Below are 27,508 nucleotides of genomic sequence, written 5' to 3'. Positions count from 1 at the left end.
CTGGAGCCCTCAAGCAATAGGAGAGGTAAAGAACACACTGGTAAAAAAATGTGCAAATCTAAGTCCCTGGCTCAGCTTCTCCCCACTTTTTTACAGTGAGAGTTGAAAGCCTGTGATGCAGCCTGGGTCTGTTCCAGAGCTTGTGATGTCTACTCAAGAGAAAAGCACAAAGAGGGACAGAGCCCTTCCCATACCTTTTGATTCCCATCCCATCAGATGCCGAGCACTCCCAACCCTTCCTAAAGCTCAGAGAGAAAACTCAACTGGCTTTCAGTAACAGTTGAAAGTACATTGACCCCCTTCCAGAGTAACAAATGCCTTGCACCCCTTTTTCAGTGTATAAAAACATATTACTCATGTAGTCACCCCCTCTGCCAGGCTAAAATAAACTCAGTCATGTGTAGTCCATACTGTACAAGCAGTAACAATACCAAACAGTAAGGCTGTACAATGGTAAGAGCAAGATTATTTATTATATACTGAAGAAGAGAAAAAGAAAAAAAAAACAAAGAAACATTTTCATCAACTATTCCCTCATGGGGGTGAGAACAATATAAAGAAAATAAGGACAAATGTACAAAACCAACCTGACAGGAAGGCTCTAGATGAAACACATTCAAAGCACTTGCAAATGTTGCTGGACAGATGCAGAAGGAAATAAAATCAAGTAATATTTCCCCTGAAAAACACAGACTGGAAAACTGATCTTTTAAAAACCTATAGTCTTGCCTTTATCTGTAGATGCTTCTGATATAAAAAACAAACAAACAAACAAACAAAAAAAACCCCAAACAACAGAGTTTTAACTTTGATACGCTTCTAAAGGAGAGTACCAAAAGTACTGTTTTACCACATTTAATGGAAAGTGGGTTTTATTTTCACTTCCAACTTTATGCAGGTTGCAAAGAAGCCAGCCCAGATCAAAACAATTGTACCTAAGCCACTAACTTTGAAGAAATCAGATCCATATTTCTCCCATTTTCAGTAAATCCTTTGGCAGATATGGCCTTTTTTTTCCATAATCAGCAACAGATGTCCATTTCATCCAGGGCATCTTGTATATACTGTTGTAAAATTTAAAACAAACAAAAAGAAATAAAACAAAACAAACCAAAAATCAAACAAAAAAACCCCACCAAAACCAAACAACACAAAACAAAAAACACATTTGCAGGAAAACATAAACAGTATGAAATTCCTGAAAGGTTTCAAGACTTGCTCCTAACTCAACTAAAGTCAAAGTGCTTCAAACTCCTTCAGCTGGAGCAGGACCAAATCCTTACAGAAACAGACACATATTCCTTGAAAAGAAAAACCTTAAGAACACTGTAACCCAAATATAGGAGGAAAAAACAAATTTTAACAATGTACCTTGCCTGTCTCTAGCCAACGTAATATACTTAGCTAGGCTATTTCATTCACTCCTGATTGGGGCAAGGTTCCCATTGGTTACAGAGAGAGTATTAACTTAAGTAACATAGCAAAAGGACATCATGCATTAGTAAGATAAAATATGAATCTGTGCTCATGGCAATAGCTTTCTCTTCTAATGCCCTATAATGGGCATCTGGAAAAGGAAGAAAGACAAAAAGCTCTGCAGAAAAATCTGCATTCTGCTATGCTGATGACCATCCTAACCAACTCCACAGAGGTTTTAAGGTTTCCTTTTGATGTATGTGAAGAAAGCAAAAAGTCAAAAATAGACCAATGTTAGGCAAGATTATAACACATTTACTCATTAGTGCAGAATGCCAAATAACAACTAATGCTTAGTACAAACAAAATAGTATCACTTTCATACTCCTCACAAATACAAGAATTCCATATAGTTTACTTCCTTGCTATTAAAGAAATGCTTAAATGGAGTAATGCACTTCATGTGTCTCTAAAAATATCATCCTTATTTACAAAAGAAACCACTGGAGGAAAAAAAAGTTTAAAACAAATTAGAAATGGACGTTCAGGAGCAAGCTGCAAGGAAATGCTTTTTTTATGTTTGGCATGAAAAGAAACAAGATCCACTTTTAGGTTGTTTTTTTGTTGTTGTTGTTATTTTGGGATGAGGGTTTTTTTGTTTGTTTCTTGGTTTGTTTGTTTGTTTTTGCATCAAGTGAAATGAAACAACACACATGTTGGAGGGAAAACATTTTCACAAGCACAATAAATACCTGTTCTGATTGAAAAGCAAAGTGCGATGTTGAGTTTTCTATTTGAACAAAAACAATCTACATAATAATGCCTTAAATATTAAGAAATCAATTAGTGGTCAGCACAGTAAAATAAATATGAATACATGATTTATACTTTGATTCTAGCAGCAAAGGTCATTAAACTACTGGCCAGTGTGAAAGCTTCACAAAAAGTCCTGTTTCTTGGGTTTGGTACTTTAACATGAGAAACAGATTCAATGGGTCTGGAAAATGGTATTACACCTGTACAGTATTCCCTCCAGCCCATCCATGTCAAACAGGGTTTGGTCAGGACATGCTTTCAGTGCTTTGAATAGTGATTTGGAGAACAGCTTTCACCCAAAAAATAAAATCAGGACCCACCCAATTTCTCATGTTGACAAGTATGAGTTTGGATTGGCCTGAACCCTAACATTAGGGAGGCAGCATGTTTTCTCTTTGCAGTCAATAATTTTCTATGTGGGAGGGAGAGTGGGAAAATCACAAATGGTTAAGCAATGCTGGCAAGAGAGAAGCAAGCTTTGGTCAATTGCAGGGAAGGGCCACAACAGAGCATTGGGGCAAAATGAGTCTCAGCTTCTCCCAGCAGGAAACATCTTCCTTCTCATGTAGGAAACCAGTTCTACTTGTCACTTGAGACCCACTGCTTTACATCTGCTATATAACCCACCACTTTGGAACTCTGAGGATGATGATATTCACATGTTCCTCTCTGTTCAGGGCAGGCTCAAGGGATTCTTCAAAACCAGACTTGGCCCCATGCAGAAAGGAGCCTGCAGGAACAGCCCCTTGCACCTCCCTCACACTCTCTCCTGAACACATGAGCCACTGGTGTGCTGTGGCATCTTGGCACTGGCTTTCACCAAGAGATAACAGCACATGAGTAACAAACCCAGCTTTGGCACCTCCAGCAGCCACTGGAAATGCCAAATGAGGAGCAGATTGCTGGGCTGGAAACAGGAGCAGCAACCAAAGCAAAGTGGTAAACAGCTGATTTCTGGGACACGTGAAAGCAGACAAAAATGCCTTTTTGGTTCTAGCATTAAGCTAGATAACACCAGTATCCACAGGTCTTACTTTTAAAAAGTGTTGGTTTTCTGCTACTAATTGCAGCCTGCAGGAAATGCCATGCTTTAATTTACATTACAGCAAGAGGGATGTTTAACCATAATGCAGGGATCACTCTGGTGAAACACACTATGGTGAGGCTCATCCAGCTCCCTCTGTGCCTGCATAGTGGTGTCAGACCAGCAGAACAAAAGACAGAACAGTAAGAGAAAACCAGAGCCCTTCTTTGACTGCCAAAGATGAGAGGAAATAAATGGCTGATGAGATTTTTGCAAGGGAAATGTTCTTCAAGGCCACACAGGGTGAGCCAAGGGCAGGAAAGCACAGAAGAAACAGACTTATGGGCTTTCCAAACTGCTCTGCAACCTGGGCACCTCTCCTCCTACCTTCTAAAGTGCTCCAGTGCACAAACCCTGTTTAACTGGGCTTTGCACAAAGGAGGGTGGGGAACTGTATTCGAGAGGATGTGCATTGCTCTGCTTGTCTCTGCAGGGCAAGGATCAGGACAGAGTAAATAGTGGGTTGCTTTCAATTACTGTGCAACAGCTCACCTTGCCTAGATTTAGGAAGGCTGCATTAAGGTTGCATGGGTACCTGATGCTCAGGTAGTTTTAGATAATACCAGGCTTCTGAGGAGCAGCTAAGTGCAACAAACCTTTTTCAGGTGGACTAGAAAGATGATGAAAAACTACCTGGATTTCTTTGTTAGTTCATTCATTTTTTAAGGCAAGCAGAAAATCCTTCTAGAATGCAAGAAGCAGGATCAGAATGAAAAAAAAAAAAAAAAGAGAGAGAGGGTGGAGTAGCTACCTTCAGCTTTATGCACCAGGTAAGATTTAACCCTGGTGAAATGCTACTGGAACAAATGGAGCTGCATCTAATTCACCCTACTGCCTAAAGAGTAGTGACAGACAAGGCAGGATGCTGCCTTTACTCCCTGTCTGAACCTGCCACTGAAGCCAAAGAAGCTCTCCCAGCACACAGCTGTAGCAGCTCAAATGGTGAATCAGTTTCAAAAAATGTTACCTACACACTGCACTTGCCACTGAAGCAAACAGTTCAGAAACACTGTCAACTGGATTCCAGTCACAGCTCCTTGCATCTACCCAAATGAGCAGAAAAATAAAATTGTCAGCCCTGCTCCTTCCTGCTTTTGCTAAGGAAAATGAAACCAGGCATACACCCTTTGGGTTTGTCTACATTTACCAAGTTGCTTAACAAGTTTCATGAATACTTCTTCATGGTGAAAAAGCTGTTACTAAAACAATCATCACCCCTGACATTTACATCCTACTTAATTTTTGATGGCCCCTAAACAGTGAAGTTCACACCAAGGAATGGCATTAAAACCCATTCTGAGATGGGAAAAGAAAGAGGAGGGGAAAATTAATCTAGTCCAAAGGAGCATTTCATCTCCCTCTATAACTCATTGGGTTTTGTCCTGGGAATAGAACCAAGACATTCAGATATCTGTGCCTCAAGGTCCAGGCAGCCCTGCTCTCCCAGACCAATAGAGCTGCAGGTCAGAGACCAACATTTGCTCTCTTCCACATCAGTATGCAAAAATTACAGCTGACAGCTCCTTCCAACATATTCTCAACCCTACCCAGTCTAAGGCAGAATCAGAGCAGAGCCCATCTCATCTGAGCAGGTTTGCTTTTTGATTCACTTCATTAAGCCACTGAGATGAGCCACACTCATGAGTACACTCATTAAGGTGCCCAGCCAACACCGAGAATCTTTTTTCATTGTTAACTGGTACAAGAGACTATTTCTGGATGCGGTTAATCAGCCAATATCCAATGTCAGATCTTCAGAAAAATCTGCATCATGGAGGATGTGGGTAAGAGGCATGACCCTCTCATGGCCATAGTGGAGGCCAAAGCAGCGATTTGTGGATAAGTAGACCACCAAATTCACACATTCAAGGGCCCCATTCTTGCCCCTTCTTTACAAGCTGCCCAGAGATTCAGTCTGCTGTAGGGAGGTATTCTGGAGCACTGCTCTGTGGTGTGCGAAGAGGGGAGTGTGCTTTGCACATGGTCCACTCGTGTGGTAGAACCACAGAAGTTCCCAACACTTCTTGGGCTTTGCATAATTCATGCAGAAGGCTGGGGGCAAGACATTCAGCCCTCCCTCCCCGCCACTCAATACAACGAAGAGCCTTGGATAATTAGCAAACAAACATCAAAAACACTTCATGTCCCGCACGGCATCATCCTGCCAACTATGACAGAAAAAAAATCTAACCATACCATTAAGTTTGCAGGTGTTACATGTAGAGCTCGAGAGCATACTCCTATCAAATGGAGCACAAAGCAGGGCATGTGGCAAACAGCAGGCAAGAGACAAGCTGCTCTATTTGCAAACTACTACCGAGGGTGGGGCGTCATTGTACATAGCCCAGGTTCTCCATCTCGTTCCTATAGCGCTGTTCCGACACTTTGCTTTTGTGCTGTTTGCTTTCCAAGTGCTGTCTGAATTCCATCTCCTCGCTGGCCCCGGCGTTGCACATGGAGCAGTAGAACTGCCCACTGGGGGTGACACACATGGCCAGATCCCGAGGAATCCTCTGGCGCGAGCGAGGATTGAAGTAGGGACCTGGGGAGACAACAGAAAAACTTCCTTCAGCTATGAGAAAGAAAAGCTAGAGGCAGCTCTGGGGGAATTTCTAAACCCAATGGATTTTATAAAAAGCAGTCAAATATTAGCTTCTTGAACTGACTAGAGGCCAGACCTTATTTTCACCTGTGACTTCTCCACTGAAATCCAGGGGTATAGCACATAGTGGAGCAGTACCTGCTGGTATTTTCTAAAGCAGGAGAGTGGGCTTAGTGCCCCACTTTTATTAATGGAGAGTTGAAAATTAGGAGTCTAACTATTTAAGTGATGAGTCAAGTTGGCTTTTTTCCCCCCTTAGACCTCCAATTCCAGAATTAGAACAGTCTTTTGATTAGAATAAGATGCCTCAGATTAAAATTGTCACAAAAATGTATTAAATAGAACTTCAAAAGGTTTATCTTATCCACATGACAATTAAACAAAGCTTCACCAGGAATCAGGTTTCAGTTAACATGTGCTCATAACACAACTTAAAAAAAAAAAAGAGATACTGAGATGGACACTATAAAAAAAAAAGACTTTAAATCATGGTAAAGAGGCAAAGTTAGTATCTAATACCTAAGGAAGGACTCTAACTCTAGGAACAGATGGTCATAGAGGGAGGCTAACACACTCTCTCATTGTGGCTACAGGAGTGCAAGTACAGGTTGATGTGCTACAGTAGGAGTCAAAGCATCTGGCCACTTGCCAAGAAAATAAAGCAGGATAATAATCACCACTTAGAGCAGCTTTAGAGACAGGCAGATGGTAAATTAAGTTACAAACTGAGAAACCAAACTAACAAGCAGGCTGACAAAACAAAGCGAGTTTAGCAGCTGGGAAAAAAAACATACAGACACAAATAATCATCAGAGCTAGAACCAGGCCCTTTCACAACCCATCTCTGCTAAAACAAACCTCAGAAACAGAAGAAAACCAAATCTGTTTATTACTCATTATTATGCCAACTCTAAAACAGATGCAAGCTCCCGGTTACCTGTGTTGTTCTGAACTGTATACATATTTCTTCTGTTCTGCATCATTTTGTATTCATTCCCTTCTTTCCTTGCCCTCCGTTTGCCTAGTTCTGATGTGTCCCTGAAGAGTAAGCAAATATGAACAGCTGCAATTCAGAGTTTTCTGAGAAAAAGACTGCCAGAGACACTGCCACATGCTTTCAGCCTGAGCATGGAGTTGAACAATACCTACGAGAACGAGTTGTTCTGTGCTTCAGCAAGACGCAGCCGTTTGGCATGGTTTTTCCCTTGGTAGTGAGCCTGTGCCACAGCAGGAGAGCTGAAGGAGGCATCACAAAGCTTGCAGTAATCATTCTCTGTGGCCAAGATCACCCGACCACCTGGTTTACTGGATCCCATCTAGCAGGAAAAGGAGAGAAAGCACATGAAACACAGGAAGGTTAAATCGTTGAAATATTTGAAGCACAAGGACTGAGATCATCTTCATCAGGCAACAAGAGAGCTGGAATTGGAGCCCATGGATTAGGACACTCTGAAGTGCTTCCCAAACTGTTCTTACAAGAACTTCACTGCAAATTCCTTGAGATCTAGGCAAATCCCTGGCCTCAGATGGTGAAGAAAGTGATCTGAACAAACACCTTGTACCTCTGCAATAGCTACAGAGGTTTGTTTACTTCACAGCAATGATTTATTTCCCCTACTCCTGACTGCCACAAGCTGAAGAACAGTGACTTTCATACTGAGGAAGCCTCACCGAAAGGTCAAGGTGCTCCTCTCTCCCATTTACAGTTTACCTAATCTATCCACAGCACCCATTTTCTCTACACAGCTCCCTGACCACTTTAAGAGATTTTTTAAAAAAACAGTACCAGAGCTACCAATCCTCTGGTCCTTACCCTCTAGGTAGGACGGCACATGGATCAAGATTTCAGAGGGAGGATCCAGCCTCACATGAGCAGTTCCTGCCATATAAATGACACTTTGCCTGTCAGGCCAGACCACACAGTGACTGGGGCAGCAACATGTCTCCTCACTGTATATCATCCAGAAAAAAAACACTTTGAAAACAGTGTAGCAGCTGTGATTCATACAGCCATGTCACTGCAGCACATGCCAAGTCCAGTTTCTTTCACATCTCTTGATTCTCTTCAAGCTTACGGACACACACAATTCTGACTTCTGCACTACAACAGGAATCCTCAGAAGGCCCCAGTGTGGTCTTCTTATTGCCATGGACCATTTTCTCCATTAAAAAAATAATGCTTTAGATATCCTAGCAGATACAGCACCCATGTCCCACTACCTAGGAGTGGACTCCATATCCCTTCTATTCAGCTTTGTGAGCCACAAAGTCATTTTACATGGGATTGAGTCTCCCTCTTCTGGCTCCAACAGCAGGTATAGCAGTCTGCCTCTGGAGGCAAAAATGCTCTTTGCTTTTGTACAGAAAACAGAGGCTTACGCTTTTTGGAAGTGACAGGCACAGGTTTGATCCCTGCAGCCCAGATGTGGTTCCCTGCACAGTCACATGCACAAGGTTAGCTGTTAAGCCCCTTGACAGTCAGAAGTGATGAACTCTAGAAAAAGAAAGCATCACCTCTTTTGCCTCTAACATGCCTGAGACAAGTCTTAATCTGGATCACTGAGGGAGCCATTCATTCATTCTAGACACAGGAGTGAGCACTGCAAAAGGGGAAACAAGAAGAATTAGGTAACAGCCCTGGGCAATGGGTGTAGGAGCACCTGAACACTTTTTCCATGTAGACTTCACTCACACAATGGAAGGCTGATCATGCAGGATGAATGCCACACCCTTGTGTCCAAATCCAGCTCCAACAATGCTGTTTTATACCTGCCCTGAAACAACTACTATCAGTAGCACATCAGACTTACCTAGGAATCAAAGTATTTGCCATACAGAAATAGAACATTTCAAGTCCAATATTCTGCTGCAAGGGCAGATCAATATCTGCACCTTCAAAGGAGAGCAAACAGCTCACAACAGCCACTTGCACCATCCTGTGCCATCACAAGGAAAATTCTTTCCCAACTCCTGAAGTAACCTTCAAAGCATGAGATCTAGTTATCCTTACTGGGGGTTAGGTGACAAGTAAGCAGCATGATCTCAGTCACCTTCCCATGCTTACCTGAGCTGGAAGGGAGACAACCTGAGGTGGGGCAGGCTCAACCGCATTACTCATCCTGGCAGGGGCCGGACAGCTATTGGCAGCATAGTAATTCCGGAGTTTCTTACTGTGGTTTTTACCCTGGAAAGAGAACCCAGATTAATCACTGTCCTAGTGAGAGTATCTTACACTGAAAAGTAAAAGATGCAGAGAAAATGAGAAAGTGGCCATGAGGACAGCACCTCAGGTGAAGGAGTTGTCACTCAGAAAATCACAGCTCTGAACTCAGGATGCTGCATCACCTTTTCTCCAAAATGTTCATCACCTGGCACAATTTAGTCTCATTTTCAATGGATTTTCTCAGATCAGTAAGTACAATCAGTACATCAATATGTTTCCATTCCATTTAAAACCTGTACTTTGTATTTTATTCAGGAAACCTTAACTATTTTGCATAGTTTCTTAAATAATCCTGAATACACAATTCTTCATGAGATTGCAAACATGACTTAAGACATTAAATTGACTCTAAAAAACTCTATTTCATATTTTATGTTCTCTTGGAAAACCTATACTATAGGAAACCTATACTATACTCTGTCACCAGGCAGAGTGACATGAGAGTATGTATATGCATTGTGGATATAGAGTTAAGCATATGTATAAATGCAAGTTATGTACTATAAAGACACTTCTGTCCCCTCATGGCAGAAACACTGCAGGATTCAGATGCTGAAGCGTAACAATAATTCAACCTACCCCTTCACTGGCAGGATACCACTTTTTCAGGGCCAAGAGTAAATCTGAGAACTGGGTCTGGTGTCTTGAGGATATGAATAACACCCTTTTGCATTCACTGGTGGAGAAAGTCACTATCTCCATACCTCACACAAATACAGCACCAGGCAGAGAGGGTACAAATAAAATAGGGTAATGTAAGACTATGACATATTCAGTCCCTCAGAAGAGCAGCATATGCAAGTAGTCCCTGACTATTTCAGACAAGTCAACCAGATCGACTTGAACAAAACTCATCTGGTTTGAGCCAACATCACAGATGAGAGCATTTGCATAAATGGCCCACATCAGTGCTGTGCATTATCTCAGAAAGACAGTGCTCAGCACAGGGCAGCAGTCCCCCTTTCTTATGGCATAGCAGGAGGCAGTCAAAAAAACTGTGGACTGAGTTCAATTTTATTGGAAGAGTGGAGAGGTGAAAAATAGGCCACATGAAACAAAGAAAAAATCACAACTGTCTGCTTTTCCATCCATGCCTTCTTGGTACAACTTCTCTGCCCCAGTGGACAAGGATTTTGCAAAATGTTCCAATGATGACACCTTTACTGCCAGCACTGCAGCATGGCAGGACAACCAGCAAATTCAAGCAGGGTAAAGATAGGCCTAGAGAGTCTTTTCAGTCCATTAGCTGATGCAGAGGTAGCTCCATATGAGCTAACTTAAATGCTGCTACCAGTGTGCAGCCACCTCAACACAGCACTCAAAACCCCCTTGAGAAGCTAAATTAGTCTTTCTGTATCAGCCCACACTGAGCTCTGTGCTCCCACAGCAACACAGGTAGGTCTACACAAGCTGCAGCCCTGAAAGATGTGACTCCTGCTGCTCTCCTTACCTGGTAATGAGCCTGGGCTTGTTGTGCTGAATTCAGAGTGACATTGCAAAGCTTACAGCACAGAGGCTTACATAGTTCCTCCAGCATAGGGTCCTGCTCCACCACCTTTGCAAGCTCTTCTTCTTGTGTGTGATGAAAAGAAGGCCCCAGTCCGAGAGATTTTGGTGGGGACAGTGGTGAGCTGGCTCTTGGCCTTGTAGCCACTGACATAGGAAGAGATGAAGGCTTCTCAGGATGAGGAAGAAGTCCTGCTTGCTGTAGAAGAATCATTGGACAAGAAGACTGTGGGCATGCTACTTCTGAATGATGAGGAGTCTTCAGATCTAGACCAGAGAGACACAAATGCTGGAATCAGAAGCACAAACAGGAACACCAACAATCCAGGTAAACAACTCCTATAACTTCAATGCCTCTACTTTATACCTTTTCACAGTGCCAAGCAGGATGAAGTCAAGTTTATAACACTCTATCTCACAGGTACAGCAGCATCCTTGAAAAGCAGATCCAGGTCAAAATATATGTGTATAAGAACTAGAATGAAGTCTGAAATATAGTTGTTAGTACCCCACAGCACCTCCTGGACAGGTGAAGATTACTAATCCATAGTACCTGACCAGCAGGAATACCCCACTGCTCCATGACTGCAGAAGATGTGACCAACACCTACACAGCCCATCAGCTGTGTTAGTGGGTATGGGAGGGATACAACCATTAACTACATCCTCTTTTGGCAGCCTGAGGACAAACTCACACCCCAAGGCCTAAACAACTATTAACAATATATCAGTGCCACTGGTGACTTTAAAAAAAAATTAAATATTTCAATGCAGATTTTTATACAGGTAGAGATATAAAATCTATACACATGCATGAACCCCTCAAATACTGACAAAGACCCTCCTGAGGAAAGCCAGTCTACTTCTCAAGAAACTCAAGAAAAGCAGAAGAGTGGGAATCAACTTGAGCACACCTTGTACACAAATCCCAAGAGCTCTATTCCAGAGTGGTTTTGAATGACCTTGAGCTATTTTTCAAGTTTCCCTTACTGGCTACAACCTTTGCAACATTTAAAGCAGTATCTTCTGCAAAAGGGAGAGCTTGTTCCATATTAACCTTTATTTAATTATTTCTCAGTTAATTCAAGACTTAGAACTAACCCTACTTTTCCAACAAGGGGTTCTGAGAGGCTTATTTAATTAAAGTTTATAAATCACATCTAAAGCCTGGATGAACATTCCTAGAATAATGCAGAGCAGTGATATTATGACTCAAAGCACAGCTACTTTTGTTAATGTCTTATTAGCTTCTTATCATAACAAATCCTCGTCACTGCTACACTTGGGTAGAGGGAAGCATTATCTTGGCTTTTGCAGATCAGCTCCAGCCAGGACTGCATTGGTAGCAACCACGTTTCTGCTGTGGGTTCTGTTCATTTATTCAAGCAAACAGTGAGCCACATCTACATTTTAAAATAACACATTTGGAAAACTACGATAAGTTGAATGCCATCTTGGAACTTTGTTCCTGAGTAGCTTTTGAAGATACAATTTGACTTCAAAGTCATTTAGGAACCTGGAGAAGCAGACAGCATTTATCTGGGATAACTTCTGGCATTTTTAATCTGCTAAAATTAGCAGGAGATATATACCCTGCTACATTCAAACCCTGTAAAATCCCAGTTGATGCCTGTAGTTTTAGGTACTGTATTACCTTTGAAAATCTGGCTCCAGAGAGGTCTCTGCTCTATTATGAAAAATAAAACATAATGTAAAATAATAATAATAATTTTTTAAATATATCAGTGGAACTAAAGCACTCAAATGACAAAATTCGGAAACATTTCTATCTAAAACCAGACTTCCAAATAATAGAAGACTGGAGGCAATTTAGTTCTTACTGGTAACTAAAGGAAAAGAAATGGGAGTGTGGAAAAAAAAAACCCACAACTTATTTATTAGGACAAATTTTTAAGACAGTAACAGAGTTGCCAGGAGTTTTTATGTTTTTCAATAGCATACCACCATGAAGGCTCTGAGAAATTCCAGGAGATCTATACCTAACATGATGTGACCATAAAAGCAAAACCAAAACCATCACCATGAAAACTAACTGAAACAAGATAAAATGGAGGAAAGAAGGAAGATGGGATGTAGGAATGGAGTAGGGCAAGTCAACCATCAGCAGGTTAAATGCTTTAGTGTTTTCTAACTTCTCTCCAACACACAGCATATGCTTCCCTGGTTAAACAGAACTATGGAAAAAAGATGTTATCTTTAGTTTCCTCAACTTGTACTTCAAAGGCAGTCTGACTACTGTAGGCTACTAATGGAAAAAGTTCATATTCACCATGGTTAAATGTATTATACTGCAGGCCTGTCAAGGCAGTTTGAAACAACTATGCAAGCAGGTAAGCATGCAATCCAATTTCAAAGTTTTATCACACCACTACAATGGGCCTCTTACCTTACAATGGGAGTAAATTATACCTAAATGCTTCACAGAGCAACAGAGAGCTAAAGTAAATGACAATTGAGATCCATCTGCTTAATTTTGCATGAGTGTTTGCTGCCTTGAGTCTTCCATATGCAACTGCCCCATATGACATGGGATTTGTCACATACAAAATAGGACACAGTTCTTAATAGCTCTGCATCTATAGGGGCAGGGGAAAAAGTATAATGTAATAGTCTTTAAAAATCTGTAATTGTGATGTTATTTACAGTTTCTTAAAGTAAAAATTAGTCTGAAGATAAAGCTAAGGCTCCATGGGCAATTTTAAAATTAGACTTTCTTGGCCTGGCATATACAACTGATTTTCTTTTAATGGCCATGTTTCATCATTGAAATTGCTAACATTTTGTTTATTTCTTATAGATATTATTAAAAGTAAAAAAGTAAAACAACAGAAAGAAGCACTCAAATTCCACTTGTTTTCATGTTATTTTAACCCTCCACTACTGGTTGCTACAGATAACCCTTTCAGAGAAGGCAACAGGACATCTTTGACTCCTCTCCCTTCACATCGGAAGCTGCAAAATCTTTACAAAACAGCAAAGGAATGAGAAACCTCCAACACCAAGAGCAGCTGAGTCAGGGTGAGAACCTGCAGCTTTCCAGGGTGAGCTTCAAATCTTTCAGGTTGGGGCATCCCAAGGGCAGCACTGAAGGAGAGGACCCAGTCTCCATGTCCTGAGTACCACAGCTTGGTAGTCTTGGTGGTACAGGCACTGCTGGTGGCACAGGTAACAGGGAGCAACCTCCCCAGCTGCCAACAGCACAGTTCTGGGAAAAGAACTGGTATGGTCTCACACCAAAGCCTTGTTTGATGGTGAAAGCATGTACCCAATGTTACTTTCCTGACCCATAAATGTGAGCCATAACAAACCATCTACATGCCATGTATTCCCAGCAGAATTAATTTTTAAAATGCACTTGAGGCAACTAATAACAATGGAAGAAACCTATACAAACAATTAACAAGCCCTGGGTTTGAAGTGGTTTGGGGTTTTCTCCCCGAGACAGGAAGCATGCTTCTTCTCAAGTCCACTTGCATCTCAAAACACTGACATCACTTAACCTAACTTAGCCAGAAAGTTTACCCTTGGCTATAGACTAAGCCTACAGAACTTCATCCTGAACAGCAGCGTCATTTTATAATGCTGCAGGGATTTAAGACATCAAAAGAAACATGCATTGTACACAATTTTACCTTACATACAAGGCCCACTAACCCTCTAATGATGAGGATATATAGTCAGTAAACCAGAAACAGAGGATATTTATCACCTCTTACAACAACGAGCTACCAGAAACCACGGTGTAAACCCTTACATCCTGGCAGACATTTCTACCAAGTTGCCTGCCTTGCGGTGCTGATCATGGAGTCTGAAGAAAAAAAATAAACAAAATTTTAAAACCCTCGTATTGACTACCTCGGAACAACCGCAACCTGAGCAAGAACTCAAGAGACCAGCACATCATTTCGGAGATGCAGGCATAAAAGCAGAGGCAGACACAGACACCCGAGCCCAGCACCAACATTACGAGCCCCCAAACCCCTCTGCCGAGGCCATGCCCGCAGCCCTCGCCCGCAGCTCGCCCAGCACCTACCGAGCCGCGGTCCCGGCCCCCCCGGCCGCTCCCCCCGCACCACCGCTGCCCGAAGCCGCAGGAGGGCCGGGCCGAACCGAACCGGCACACAGCTGCAGGAAGTGACCGCAGAGCCGCGGGGCGGAGCCGCCGGCTCCGGGCTGGGCGGGCCCACGGGAGTCCGAGGCTTCGGGTCCCGCTGCCGCCTTCTGCGGAGCCGGGGGAGCTCGTTCCTCTGTGCCCCTCTCCGAGGTTCCTCAAAGCTCCTCGCCGAGCAGGGGAGGTGCCTGAGCTCAGCCCTGCCTACCCGGGGTCTGGCGGCAGTGCCTTTACAGAATCATAGCACGGTTTGGGTCGGAAAAGGCCTTTTAAATAAAAAGCGTGCACGACGGAAGTTAAAACGGGTGGGTCACATCACCAAAAATGCATTCATGGTACATTTGAAGAATTAAAAAAATAAAACAAAAAAACCCAAACAAACAAACAAAAAACCCCAAACAAAAAGAAACCACACACACACACACACAAAAAAATCACAACCCCCCCCCCCAGGAAAACAACAACAAAAGAAATACCCGAGAGACAATAAAAAGTCTCGCCCATAATAAAACTGTGAGATGCAAAACAAAACACTGCTTTTAGCTGTCTTTATTGTGCTCCTCCAACCTCTTCAGACCTTCACAGAACCCACTGCCTTGCTTTCATAGCTTGCAAATCTGAAGGCAGCAAATCAGCTACTCACTACATCATTCTCTGTTCTTTTTCTTGTGCTTTTCATAATCTGTGCAAGATAACTTGTCTAGAGATTATCCCATTCACCCAGCTGAAACTAGATGGGTTCCTCTCAGTGTTACCTGGCACCGGGGATTTTTGCTGGCATGTGACCCTCTCACACTGCTGGAAACTCAGTTTTGTACCCCAGTCCCAAACGTGTTTCCCACAGAAAGAAACTCGTTGAAACACACTTTTTGGCATTACAGCCCTAAATGGGGTTGACAAGTTGCTCCACATATTAGAAAATGCTCAGTCAAACCCTGAGCTTTGCACAAGGTTATCCTACCTCTTTTTGGCCTGCCAACTTCTGTTTTGGACAGCAGAAACTGCAACTAACCTTAATTTTTATTTATGAGCAGTTAGGAAGTTAATTTTCCTCCATCCCACGATAGATGGCAGCACAGGCCTCACCCTTGCAGCTGGGCCACCCTGTTTCAAAGCATAAAGACTTTCTGTTTTTCTCCCATTCTGCTGGAACAGCAAAATGCTGACGAGTTTTTTGCTGAAGAGTTGCTACAAGCTGGAACCATCACTGGCAGAGGCTGCTCCTAGTACCCGAAGGGGCTACAGAAAGCTGACACGATGAGGGGTAATAGTTTTAAGATGAAAGAAAGGAGATTTTGATATCGGAAAGAAATTCTTTGCTGTAAAGATGGTGAGATGCTGGCACAGGTTACCCAGAGGATGTTCCTCCCTGGAAGTGCCCAAGGCCAGGTTGGATGGGACTGTGAGCAGCCTGGTATAGCAGAAGGTGTCCCTGCCCATGGCAGAAGGGGTGGAATTAGGTGATCTTTCATGTCCTTTCAGACCCAAACCATTCTATGCTTCTAAGACTTTATGGTAGCTATCAGCCAACCCACCTGGAAATCTATTAGCTAGCCCCACTCATTCTAACTAATTTTTGTGAGATCTTAAAAAAACAATTTCTATTTATCAGATGGATATCCCTAGAGGCTGCAGGGAATCACAAACTGTGGGGATTTGTAGCAGAAGCAGCAAGCAGGCAGTTTACTGCCAGGTATGTTCACAGAAATCACTGCTGCTGCTTGAGTCAGGCAGAGAGGAACCAAATCAAGTTCAACAAATGTGGGAGTAGCACCAGGATGAGGGGCAACAGGCACAAACTTTAAGTTCCACATGAACGTGAGGAAAAAATTCTTTACTTTGAGGGTGACACAGCATTGGAACAGGTTGCCCAGAGAGGTTGTAGAGCCTCCTTCTCTGGAGAGACTCAAAAATCTGCCTGGACACCATCCTGTGCAACCTGCTGTAGATGAAGCTCCTTTAGCAGGGGGTTGTAGTAGATGATCTAGAGGGTTCCCTTCCAAGCCCTGCCATTCCATGATTCTGTGTGACTGTATTGCTGGGCTATGTTTTGCTTTGCCCTGTGAGGCTGGTGCCTTCATTCACACTTTGGCTCCAAAACTTGCTTAAGCCATCACTCCTGGTGAGATGATAAATATCCCTTGAAAAACAGAGTGATTAACAAAGATACCTGACTGATTAATCACCCAACGCAGGTTATCCTTGTTGCCTCCCTCCTGTCATCACCTCAGCAGGATCCTCACTTGTTGCATCTTGTTGGCTCTCACCAAGCTAAGCCTGCCCAGCACTCTCACTGCAAACCCCAAAAACCCAAAACACCAGGGAATACACATTTCAAGTGTTATTGACTAGCAGAATCACAAAATCGTTTTGGTTGACTTCTAAGATCAAGTCCACTGCTAAACCATGCCCTTCAGCACCACCTCTACACATCTTTTAGGTATCTCCAGGGGTGGTGACTCAACCACTTTGCTGAGCAGACTGCTCCAGGGCCTAACAACAACTTCTGGTTAAGAAAATTTTCATAATATCCAATCTAAACCTCCCTTGGCACAACTTGAGGCCATCTCCTCTTGTCCTATCGCTTGTGACTTGGGAGAAGAGACCAACACCCCTGTCGCTACACCCTCACGTAGCCATAGAAACCGATGGTTCCCCTCAGACCCCTTTTCTCCAAGCTACGCACCCCCACTCGTCACCCTTTTGGTCTCTAATTTCCAGCCGCTCTTTTTCTAACAAAACACCAGATTCGCGTATAAGCTACTTCACCCCAACGGCAGATAAAGTTTTAAAGAGAACTTGAGGTGTTACTGGAGATCCAGCGGGGCCTGCGGACGGAATCGGGGGACAGGACCGTGCTGGACTCGGTCACTCCCGCCCTACAGCGCGGGGCCTGCAGCCTGAGGGCGGGCGCACCGCCGCCTTTCCCTCAGGTTACGACAAGGAACGGGACAGAAAACTCGCCTCCAGTCAGGTCACCTCCCGGGCCGCGGTGCTGTGATCCTGCGGTATCGGCAGCTCCGGCCACGGGGAAGGCGGAGGTCCCAGCGCTGCTGAGGGACACGCAGGCCTCGCCGCCGCCGCGCTAGGTGGCAGCAGGAGAGCGCACAGGGAGCGGACCGGGGCTGACCGGAAGGCGCTGACCGGGACCGACACCGGGACCGGAGCTGCCGCCTCACCGCGCGGTGGCGTCCGGTCCCGTCAGGCCGTGCCGCCAGTCGCCGCCTTCCCCCTCCGCTTCCGGCGGGCGGTGCCATCCCCATCCGGGGTCAGGGCCCCGCTCCCTTCCTGTTATTGCCCGTGCGGGCGGCGGCTCTCTGGGAGCGGTGCGGGGGCTGCCGGCGCCGCTTCCGCTAGCGCCCGCGGGGACGGTCACCCGCCCAGCGGCTTCGCGGTGATTGAGGGGCGGGTCGAGAGGGTTACGAGTGCTGCGGGGCGCGGTCCGGCCCGGCCCAGCCCGTCGGGGCGGTGGCTGCGGGCCGGCGGGGGAGGCCGTAGCTGTGAGGTGAGTGTGGCGGGGGTCGGTGCGGAGCGTGGCGGAGCGGCCCTCCGGGCAGCGCTCTCTGGAACGTCCTGCGGCGAGGGTCGGGGGTTTCCCGGCGGTTTTTTCCCTGTGGTGGAAGGGGTGGGGTGGGTGCGGGTTTCTGTGGGCTGCGAGACGACCTGCGGGTCTTCGGCAGCCCGAAGGGGAAGCACGACCCGGGAGTGGCTGGGGAGGGGGGGGGTCGGGGTGCGGCTGCGCTCTCATGGAGGGGGAGGGGGAGGAGGAGGGGGCTTCCTGCGGCTGGGAGGGCTCCAAGGAGTTCATCCTCCAAATCTTGCGGGGTTTTTTTTTGAGTCTCCCCTTGTAAGGACGTGAGTGTGTTTCCCCCTGTCCCTGGAGGGGAGGTGTGTTTTAGAGATGAGTTTGAGCAGCTCCTGTGGGGGATCGGGTGCGGGGTGTGTGCGGGAGGGGTGGCCCGCAGCCTTCTGCTCCCGCCTGCGGTAACACTGTCACATCCCTTGTAACAGCCCCTTCATTATGTCGCCCTGTCTAGAGATCAGGTTATTTTATTGATGTGTAATACGAAACCGCTGTTTGTTCACAGTGTTTGTGTATTTTCGAATAGACCGAATGTTAACAAACCTTGAGCAAGCTGATGCAAACTGCGGGTTTGTTTCTCTTTGGGCGTTTTGTGGATGTTTGCAGTAGTCTTGAAGTTACTGAGCTACCACACCTGTTACTTCTGGTGTTACTAATGTAACCTTGTAAACTTTTTTTTTTTTTTTCCCTTTGTAACGAAACTTTTCTCTTTGTAACTCTTTTCTTGTTGACCTTAAAAATGTGGTTGAACAGCGGTTCCTTTATAAGCAGTGAGCGTTCAGAACAAGCACGGAGAAAGTGTAGGTTTTAAAGTAGACAGTATGGGCTGTAAAGCTTTGCTGGAGTCTGAAGTTATGAGTATTCTCCAGCAAATTTTCAAAGTCGTAAACTGGATTCTGAATCTGGGCTTTGTAGTACTTAATAGAAGTATTTCTGGATGCTGATCTGTTAGTTACTTGCACACTCACATCCTAGCTTTGAGCTATAGCATCACATGAAAGTCAGAAACTTTCCCATCAAGGTCTGAATCATCCTTGAATTTCTTCCACCTCACAATTACTTCAGAGAGATGTTTTGGTACTTGTTGCTTTATTGGCTTCGATGCTGTAATTCTACAATGCAGTGTAACAATCAAAGTCCACCTCTTGTTGTGCATAAACATCATTAGGAATGTGCTAGTGCTCAGAATGATGGGCTTTAATGTTTTGTCTACCACAGGGGACTTGTCTAGAGAAATTGTTCTGAAGTAAAGCCCCATATGAATTTGAAGTTTCATGATGAATAACATTATTCTCAAAAAAAATTACATTGGCAGGTTTTTCCAGAGTGTCTGGTTATTTGGAAGCAAAGTCTAGCCAGTCATCATGTAGATAAACCATGTGCCAACCAAGTTCATAGTGTTTAGAGGAACTGATGAAACCATGCAGTTCCTTATGTAACCCATGAGATATTCTACTTTTTCATTAAGGTAATAAATACTTCAGCCTCAGAGCTGCTGATAGAGTTTGGCTGGAGTAGATGCCCTGCATTTCATAGGTGTTGATGCCATTCTTAGCAACCTGGACACTTCTTTTCATGCTTCAGGGCACACTAAGCCTGGCATACAAATCCACAACCAAGGTGTTTGTAGTTGTTTGGCTTCTTCAAATTGTCATTCTATATTAATGGGAAATTTGTTTTATTTCTTGTTGTGGTTTACTTGCGTGCATGGTGAAACTGAGAGGGTTGGTTTTTTTCTGGAGTATTCTTTGGTAAAGGTGGTATAGCTGTTTACAAAGCAATTGTGCTTTATTGGAAGCTGTAAAGTAGTTCAGGGCTTAACTTACTGTTTCTCTGAAGACTGGGCTATTCCTGCTTTCTGGAAACAAATGGGGGATAATTCCAACATAACTCACTTCTTAGAAGTTGATGGTAGCTTTAGAATAGGAGTTTATATAAGTTTTTGTGCTTCATACTCTCTCACAAGACCAAGTAGATCGTAAGAGTTTTCCAGTTATTGCAAGAAAATAACAACTTTAGAAGCTGTTATTGGGTAAAGAATGGAGTTCCAGATTACAGGTATTCCTCATATCCAGGTGTGTAGTGTGCTTTTTCTAAGGCCTTGGTCCTATGTAAGGTGATTTTGAAGAACTTTGATCATCATAGAATCAATATAACTTTAATTTCTTTCCAAGTTAAAGCTATCTGTAAATGGCTGGACAACAAGCCTAAGGCTGACACTTAGTCTGCAAAAACTGCTTGCTTAAAAACTGTGCACATAAAATGTCAATTATGGAGTTTTGTAGACTCCTAATGCAGACTCTCTGGGTAATAGGAATATTCAAATATCTGAGTACCTTACTAATACCACTCACTTTTAAATAGAAAACTGTTTTTACTGGTCTTCTTGCCTGGTTTTGGGGAAAGGAAACTGGAATCTTGATACATTAATTCTAAACCATACAAGAAATATGAACATCTCGTAGATGGATATTGTATGGGTTTCTTTGCCTTGTTGAGTACATTAATCAAAGTTACTAAAGCTTGTAGCTAATAGGACACTTGGGAAGTATTGCATTTGGGCAAGTGGAAGCTAAGTTGTTCTTTTGATTTTGATATTGATGAGGAAACTGTTTATAACTGGAGCAGGAGTAAGACCGCAAAGTTAGTCTTTTCAGTGCTGTCTTAAAATACCATTATGAAAGTAACTTTTGTCTCATTATTTACTGTTTTATAATTTTAAAATGTGTGAAATCTTGTAAATCTCCCCATTCATGAAAATCTGGTATACGTGTCTTTTCTTCTTCATGACTGAGTTAGAGAGAGAGAGCATTAGGGAAAGTGTTTGTACTTTTAACTAAAGAAACAGACTTGTGGCTCACAGTGAAAGGTAAGGTGTAGGGCTTATTGTGGTGTTTCCCAGCTTTTTATGCACTGTTTTCCATATTTTTAGGAGTTTTGTCTTATCCTTTTATAAAGGCAGACATCCAGATGCTCCAAATGATGCTGCCTGTAGTTATGGCTAGAGGAGGCCACAGAAATATTTATACTAAAACTGGATGGGAATTTTCTTCTGACCTTTAGGTTGAGTGTGTTATGGCAAAGAATTCTTTAACAAGGTTCTCTGTGTAATATCTTAATCCAAGTTTGGGCAGAGGAGAGATAAAATAGATCAGTTTCTTTTGATATTTATTTGGTCACCAAACATATCTGAATTATTTTGAGTACAGGGCTAGTCCAGATAACCTCCAGAGGTTCTTTCCAACTGAATTTATTATGTAAATGTATTTCTCAATGGTTAATGAAGTGTTAAATGAACCAGAAATAACACTCAGAAGCATTAAATGGGTTTTCTCTGCAGCACTGCTTTAGTATTTACTTCAGATACAAAACAGACAAGCAAGAAAACCCTGCACTGAAAAGCCCAACTGGGGATTAAGGGGTATTAAAGAGCAAAATGCAAAGAATTTTGTTACCTCTGTGGATCTGACAGGGAGAGACTGGTATAGCTTTTGCCTCTCTGGCATGTTGCTAACTTGCAGCAGTAGAAGTAAACAATTGCTTCTGCAGTTTAGTTTAAGAACAGTTGGGTCAGACCTAGAGCCTTAGGGTTCATTGAGCTTTCCTGTGATGCCTCGTGTCTTTTTACCCATAGGAGGTTAGATATACCTTGAAGTTTTGTCTGTTGGGTTTTGTCTACCCATTAAAAACATTTCCTTAAGTTAACTTCTCTTCATGGATCTTATGTAGGAAAACTTTGGCAGCTTTGCTTACAGCTTTTGATTAAAGAAATGCTTGCAAATGTAGCTTTTGAGGATGATGAACCACAAAGCACATTTATTGAATACAGGGGATTCATTGAACTGACCAAGATTTACTGTAAAGTTCCCCGAAATTTGAAGACAGCTGAGTCACCGTGTTGGCTGTACATTATGACCCTCTTCCAAGGCAAAGAGATGTAGAGAAAAATCCCTTGGGTGTTTTCTCTCAAAATCCAAGCAGAAAAGGAAGAAAATTGGAAGGTTGCCTCCTAGATTGTACAACACATCAAAAAACTTACCTGTCACTGAGACTTAACTGGTTTTGTTATTCCAGTACTAATTAGTCAGTCTTTTGCCAATACTTAAAACAGCAATTCATGGTGATGAATTACTCTTGCCCAATGTGTTCCAAGGCTGGTCCTGATTTTTAACTCTTGCTGTTACTTCCAGAAGCATGGATTTTCTGCAGAGGTTGAATTTATTGTCTTGGAGAAGTGTCATGATCTATTAGCTCTTTAGCTGTGGTTTCTTCCAGAGGACACTAATCTGAGAAAAAAAATTACTCCTTGTTGCAACTTTATTCCTTCTAGCTATTAGTTAAAAGAAACATGTTCTTGAAGATTCTCAAAATTCAAGAAAACTTGAATGCTACTGAAAATAAAATAGTAAAAACTCAGCATTTCATCTGAGACTAATCAGCCATAGGTAGAAATACCTGTGATCTGAATCTAGCAGAACAAAATTATTTGTACCTTGGGACTTGGACATCCGAAACTCTAGAAAAGTGATGAGATCAATCTCTGCAAAGATGTAGGCAAACTAAACACTGGACATTTTAAAATGCAAGCACCAAAAAAGTAAGAATGAGCAAAGGCTGGTTTACTAAGCAAGCCAGAGTAGAGAAATTTATTTTTTTCTTTCTCAAACTCAATGAATATGCATTGTGTGATGTTATTATCCAGCTTTGGTGCTTGTGCCTTTAACTTACTTTTCATGAAGAATAAGACTGGGAAAAACTAACCTAACTACAGGTTAAAAGAATCAAGTTAATAGTGATAACATGAGGAGAAATTTCTAGACAGATCTAGCTTCTTTTGGGAAAAGTGAAGTAAAAACTTCCGTTCCAAATAATACTCCAAAATATGCTTGTTGTGATTAAGATGCTTAGATATAAAACATTTTTCTTTATTCTTGTATTTATGTTCCCAGCTCTTAACAGAGTAATCAGCAAAAGTTGTGGCTGGAAAAAAGTAGAAATGAGACTAATAAAACTGAAAATTGCTCTCTGAAAATTTTTCTGGATGTTGAACAGCCAGTTCCACTTAGCAGTTTATCAAGGCAATCTCCACTGGTGGGAAGAAAGTGATTCCTATATTTTATCATCCTGCAGTTTAATGCCATCACCACTGAAATCTCCTTCAATTATGATGTTAGGTACTGTAGAAGAGCACCTACCACCACCACCACCATCCTCCCCCTCCCAAAAAATAAAAAATACCCCTAGTGTCTATGTGAAAGAGCTAATTTTTAAGCAATATCCGATAACTCAAATAGTCTTGATTATTTTGTATTAGGGTTGTGTCCAAATAGTGTGCCTGTGAGTGCCAGTTTTATTCTAGGAAATTTGGTAAAAAGAGGGATTTATAATGATATTTGTGTTTTGGTGTGAAACAGTAACGTGAAATTGAAATGCTGTCATTTAATGTGATAACCAGTTATGTGAAGTTTATGAGAATCAGTCATCAAATAAAAGAGAAAGGCAAAGTTTAACTTTTTTTCTGATGTTTAACTATTTATCAAGGTTGTGGTTAGTAAAATTCTAATAGTTTGTCTTCCTCTTCAATCTGCTCTGAAATGGAGGATAAAGCACTGAAGTTATCACTGCTCAGCAGCACTCCCTTCATCTTAGATACCTCCAGCTGGGAATGTTTTGACATGTAGGGGAAGATGGCATAACTACCACCAGGTGATAAAGGATGAAAATGGAAGCCAATGAGCAAAAAAATCGGCAGAGTTGATACATGAAGGATAGCAAAGCCTATTCCTGACTGTGAAAACTCTTCTTAAATGTGTTGTCAAATTACTTTGCAATCTAACTCTTCCACTCTTCTTTCATCTGCTCTTCTCCAAGCCTTTTATTGTACATGACCAGGTAGGATAATATCACAAGCAACTGCAAGGGGATATGAGAAGTGTAACCATAGTTACAGCTTCAAATTTCTTGCTGTCCTCTATGTGAGCAGGTTGCTAATTTAAAGAAAAGAAAAACAAACCAAAACAAAAGATGGTTTGCAGTATAGTCAGCCTTCACTGATTGGTGGTTTTATAGGTTGAAATTAAATCCAAAACACTTAGGCTTTTGGGGTCTCCTGTTCCATCTCGGGGTTAAACTTCACTAGGCTGAAAATTCCTTTCAGTTGTCTTGAATATACACACCTATAAAAACATTAACAAAATGTTTCCAAAGAACCATGTATTAAAAATACTTCCTTGTCTGTGCAGATGGATGAAGTTCTCTTAATAGCAGTGACTTGACTGCCAGTATCTTTTTGGCTTTTTAAAAATAAGTCTTTACTGTGTCCCTTTTACAGAGCTCTGATTGTAGCAGTAGGCAGCATGTGCCTGAGTCTCAAAGCATTTAATATGGACATGAAAGTGACTTTCCAAGCTGGAATCTGGGAAGTCATTACACTATTTTGGAGATGTTGCTGGTGTTCCCTGTTTAAATACCTATGAGCTTATGTCACTTGCTTCTTTGGAAAGTTCCAGTTAATTGCAAACATTATCTGTTTAGGCAAATATTAGCTGGTTTTTTTCAGATATAGTAAACACAAACTGCTGGTACTCTGACCTCCTTAGAGAAACCATTTGGGTAACAGTTTGAAGTACAGGTAAAAGAGATGCACTAACAAAAAGCTTAGTGTCTTAGTAGCTCCACACTTGCAATCATGCTCTCCTATTTGCCCAGCACAGGGTCTGCAAAGCAGATATATACAGCAGTCATAAACCTGTGATTAAACATGCTGAAGAACCATTTGTCCCAGTTTACCATAGCTGGTTTTATACTTCAGGCTGAAGAACTCAGGATGGACATAATGACATCCCCAGTCACACTGAATCACATTTGTTTGCTTTTCTTGAGCACAAATGCAAACACCTTAGTGTCTCAGTCACATTGTTGCTTTGGCATTCCACCTGTAAATGTCGAGGAGTCCTTTTTCACCAGAGTCAACAGTTAGAATGAGGAGAAACCCCCACTCCATAGGGTCTCGGGGAAACTTCGGGTTTTTGGTAACTTAGATAAAGCAGTAAAATAGGTTTGCAAAACCGGTAATTCAGCCAACAGCAGTGTTTCACATAGAAAGCCGAGTTGTCTGGTGTGTTTAGGTGCAATACCCTGAAGTGATCCATGACCTTTAGGGAGAAGGAGCCTGCTGGGAGCAGTAGTGGTGCTAAATGCTTTGGAGCTGGGCTGTGTCCCACTGTGCTGCTCACACATTGGTGTGTGGTGTAGGCAGGGCAGGCTCTGGCTGCTTCTGTAGTAAATAAAGGTCTGCTGATGATGTTTTATGGAAAACTGTTGGTGCTTTCCTTTCAGCAAGGTTATAATCCACTCCTAAATAAATATTTAGTTAATCAGCATTGACTCTGCATCACAAACAAACCCATGGGGGTGTAGTACTTCATTATTTCCAACTGACTCTTGAAAAGCCATTTTATTTTCCTGTTGTGATCATAGCTCATGTAGAAGTAGGTGACTGTTTCTGCAGGGCAGGATTTGCAAAGAACTGGGTTGGTCTGCCTTCCATTTTGTGTCTTTGTATAGGACAATTTGCCAAGAACTGTATTAATTTTGGTTGTTTAGAGGGCAAGAGTACCTCACTGCAGAATTGAGTCTTTTCTCAAATGGCTGTGTCTTTGTGTTAACTCTACCAGAAACTTCCTTCTCTCAACAAATGGTTTTTAAAAGAGAAGTAAGAAATATCTCTGTGGAGAATGGGTTGTTTTCAGTTTTTTTCAGTCTAGGAGCTTAAACAAAGAGGGGAGAGTGGGGGGAGGGAGGGAGGAAAACACCAAGCCACTTCATGGCTTTTGTGGAGGCATGCGGTTCCTTACAGATGTTCTGTCAAAAAAAGTGAAACTGCATCCCATCCTCTGTTACCAGTAAATAAAACAGTGATTTTTCCTTACAGAATTCAGAAAGTCTGTACAGATTAAACCTATACTTCTCTAAATGCTGTTTGACTACATAAGTCTGTTAAGATAGAATAAATGGAAAGCTAATTTATATTTGGGTTGCGGAAAGTTCTGTCTTCCAGCTCACTGTTCTATGCTTAAAATTAAAAATCTGTGAAGCTTCAAAAATGCTGCTATCCACTGCCACTCCAGATATTTTTTGTTTGTTTGTTTTGCATGTTAGTTGCTTCAGGGTCTGGAGTAGCCTGGAAGAAACCCTTTATCTCAATTTCAAGTCTCTCTCAGACTCCATCCTGAGAGATGTTATGTGGGAAGTACGCAAAATGCTGTCAGTCTGAGTCTGATGTCTTTTTCAGCTGCTGCTTAATAAAGGGAGGGTTCACAGGGTGGATGGGGATAATAAAGAGAAGCAGACCTTATGTCTGTGAAATTTTCTTACAATATGTGTTGCTGTCTGTACCTTCCACCCAGAGAAACTGGTCAGGTGGATGTAGGTTGAACTCTCACTATCCTGTTGCTTGGAGCAGAGAGGCAAGTGTAGTGATGAAGGCTGCTGTACCTCCTGAACTTTATTGCAGTTCTTTCCATGCCCTTCTAGATATGGTCAGAGGCAAGCTTTCCTCTTTTTCAGTACAACTGGAGGTTACATTGCAGCAGAAATAATTCTAAAAGCTGAGGTGATGTGCCTGGGGAAGATGAGCACCTGGACAGGCGCAGTGTCCAAGTTAGAGCTCTGCTACAGAGCTGCTCACATCAGGTGAAGATTCAGGCCAGAGGCAGTGCAGAACACCTGGCTCCTTGTCCTTGTCTGTGTGCCAGCACTTCCTGTTTTTAAAGATCCTGTTTACTGTCTGGATTCCAAATATCCCAGGAAGGTGGGAGGATGGGAAGAAACACGGAAAGAAAAGTAAACGGCATTTTTTTAAGGAGGAGTTCTAATTTTGTTTTTTTTCCCAGCATGTTTGCTATCAAAATCTAGTTTCATGACAGACATTCTAGAGTAATTTTCTATTTACATTGTCTTGCACTGATTTCCAAAACCAGGACATCATCCCTGCATGTGAAAAACTGACAGTGAAACCCTTAGTGTTTGTAGCAGGCAGCAGAATATGCTCCCTGATGCTTTTACTTGATGTTCTTTCTGATGTTTGTCACCCATAAAAAAATAGTGCATTAAAGAAAAACACGTAATCAGAGGGAAAGCTTTCT

The 27,508-nt window shown here is 42.6% G+C and overlaps 2 protein-coding genes across 6 annotated transcripts in view; one reads left to right on the top strand and one right to left on the bottom strand.

Annotated features, from left to right (window-relative positions):
* Positions 1-448: 448 nt before the first annotated feature.
* ZMAT3 (zinc finger matrin-type 3) lies at positions 449-18,004 on the bottom strand. Of its 3 annotated transcripts, XM_030456224.1 has the most exons (7): positions 14,702-14,749; positions 12,302-12,334; positions 10,592-10,914; positions 8,983-9,102; positions 7,068-7,234; positions 6,856-6,956; positions 449-5,858 (listed from the first exon to the last, which is right to left on the bottom strand). In XM_030456224.1, the coding sequence occupies exons 3-7, from the start codon at positions 10,859-10,861 to the stop codon at positions 5,647-5,649; spliced, it is 870 nt and encodes a 289-aa protein (XP_030312084.1). In that variant the 5' UTR covers positions 10,862-10,914; positions 12,302-12,334; positions 14,702-14,749; the 3' UTR covers positions 449-5,646. The 3 variants fall into 3 exon arrangements, with proteins under 3 accessions (XP_030312084.1, XP_030312082.1, XP_030312083.1); XM_030456222.1 differs by lacking the exons at positions 12,302-12,334; positions 14,702-14,749 and adding an exon at positions 17,744-18,004; XM_030456223.1 differs by lacking the exon at positions 12,302-12,334 and having other exon boundaries at positions 14,702-14,913.
* A 62-nt stretch (positions 18,005-18,066) lies between these two features.
* The window catches only part of PIK3CA (phosphatidylinositol-4,5-bisphosphate 3-kinase catalytic subunit alpha), a 40,887-nt gene continuing 31,445 nt past the window's right edge, over positions 18,067-27,508 (top strand). For all 3 annotated transcript variants that reach the window (XR_003987914.1, XM_030456496.1, XM_030456497.1), the window contains exon 1: positions 18,067-18,284. The gene's annotated coding sequence lies outside the window, so the exon portion shown is untranslated. The remainder of the gene's footprint in view (positions 18,285-27,508) is intronic.

Source organism: Calypte anna, chromosome 9 (assembly GCF_003957555.1).
Source record: "Calypte anna isolate BGI_N300 chromosome 9, bCalAnn1_v1.p, whole genome shotgun sequence".
NCBI lineage: Eukaryota > Metazoa > Chordata > Aves > Apodiformes > Trochilidae > Calypte > Calypte anna.
The sequence above is the reverse complement of the archived record's forward strand: the minus strand, read 5'-3'. Positions and strand labels throughout refer to the sequence as shown.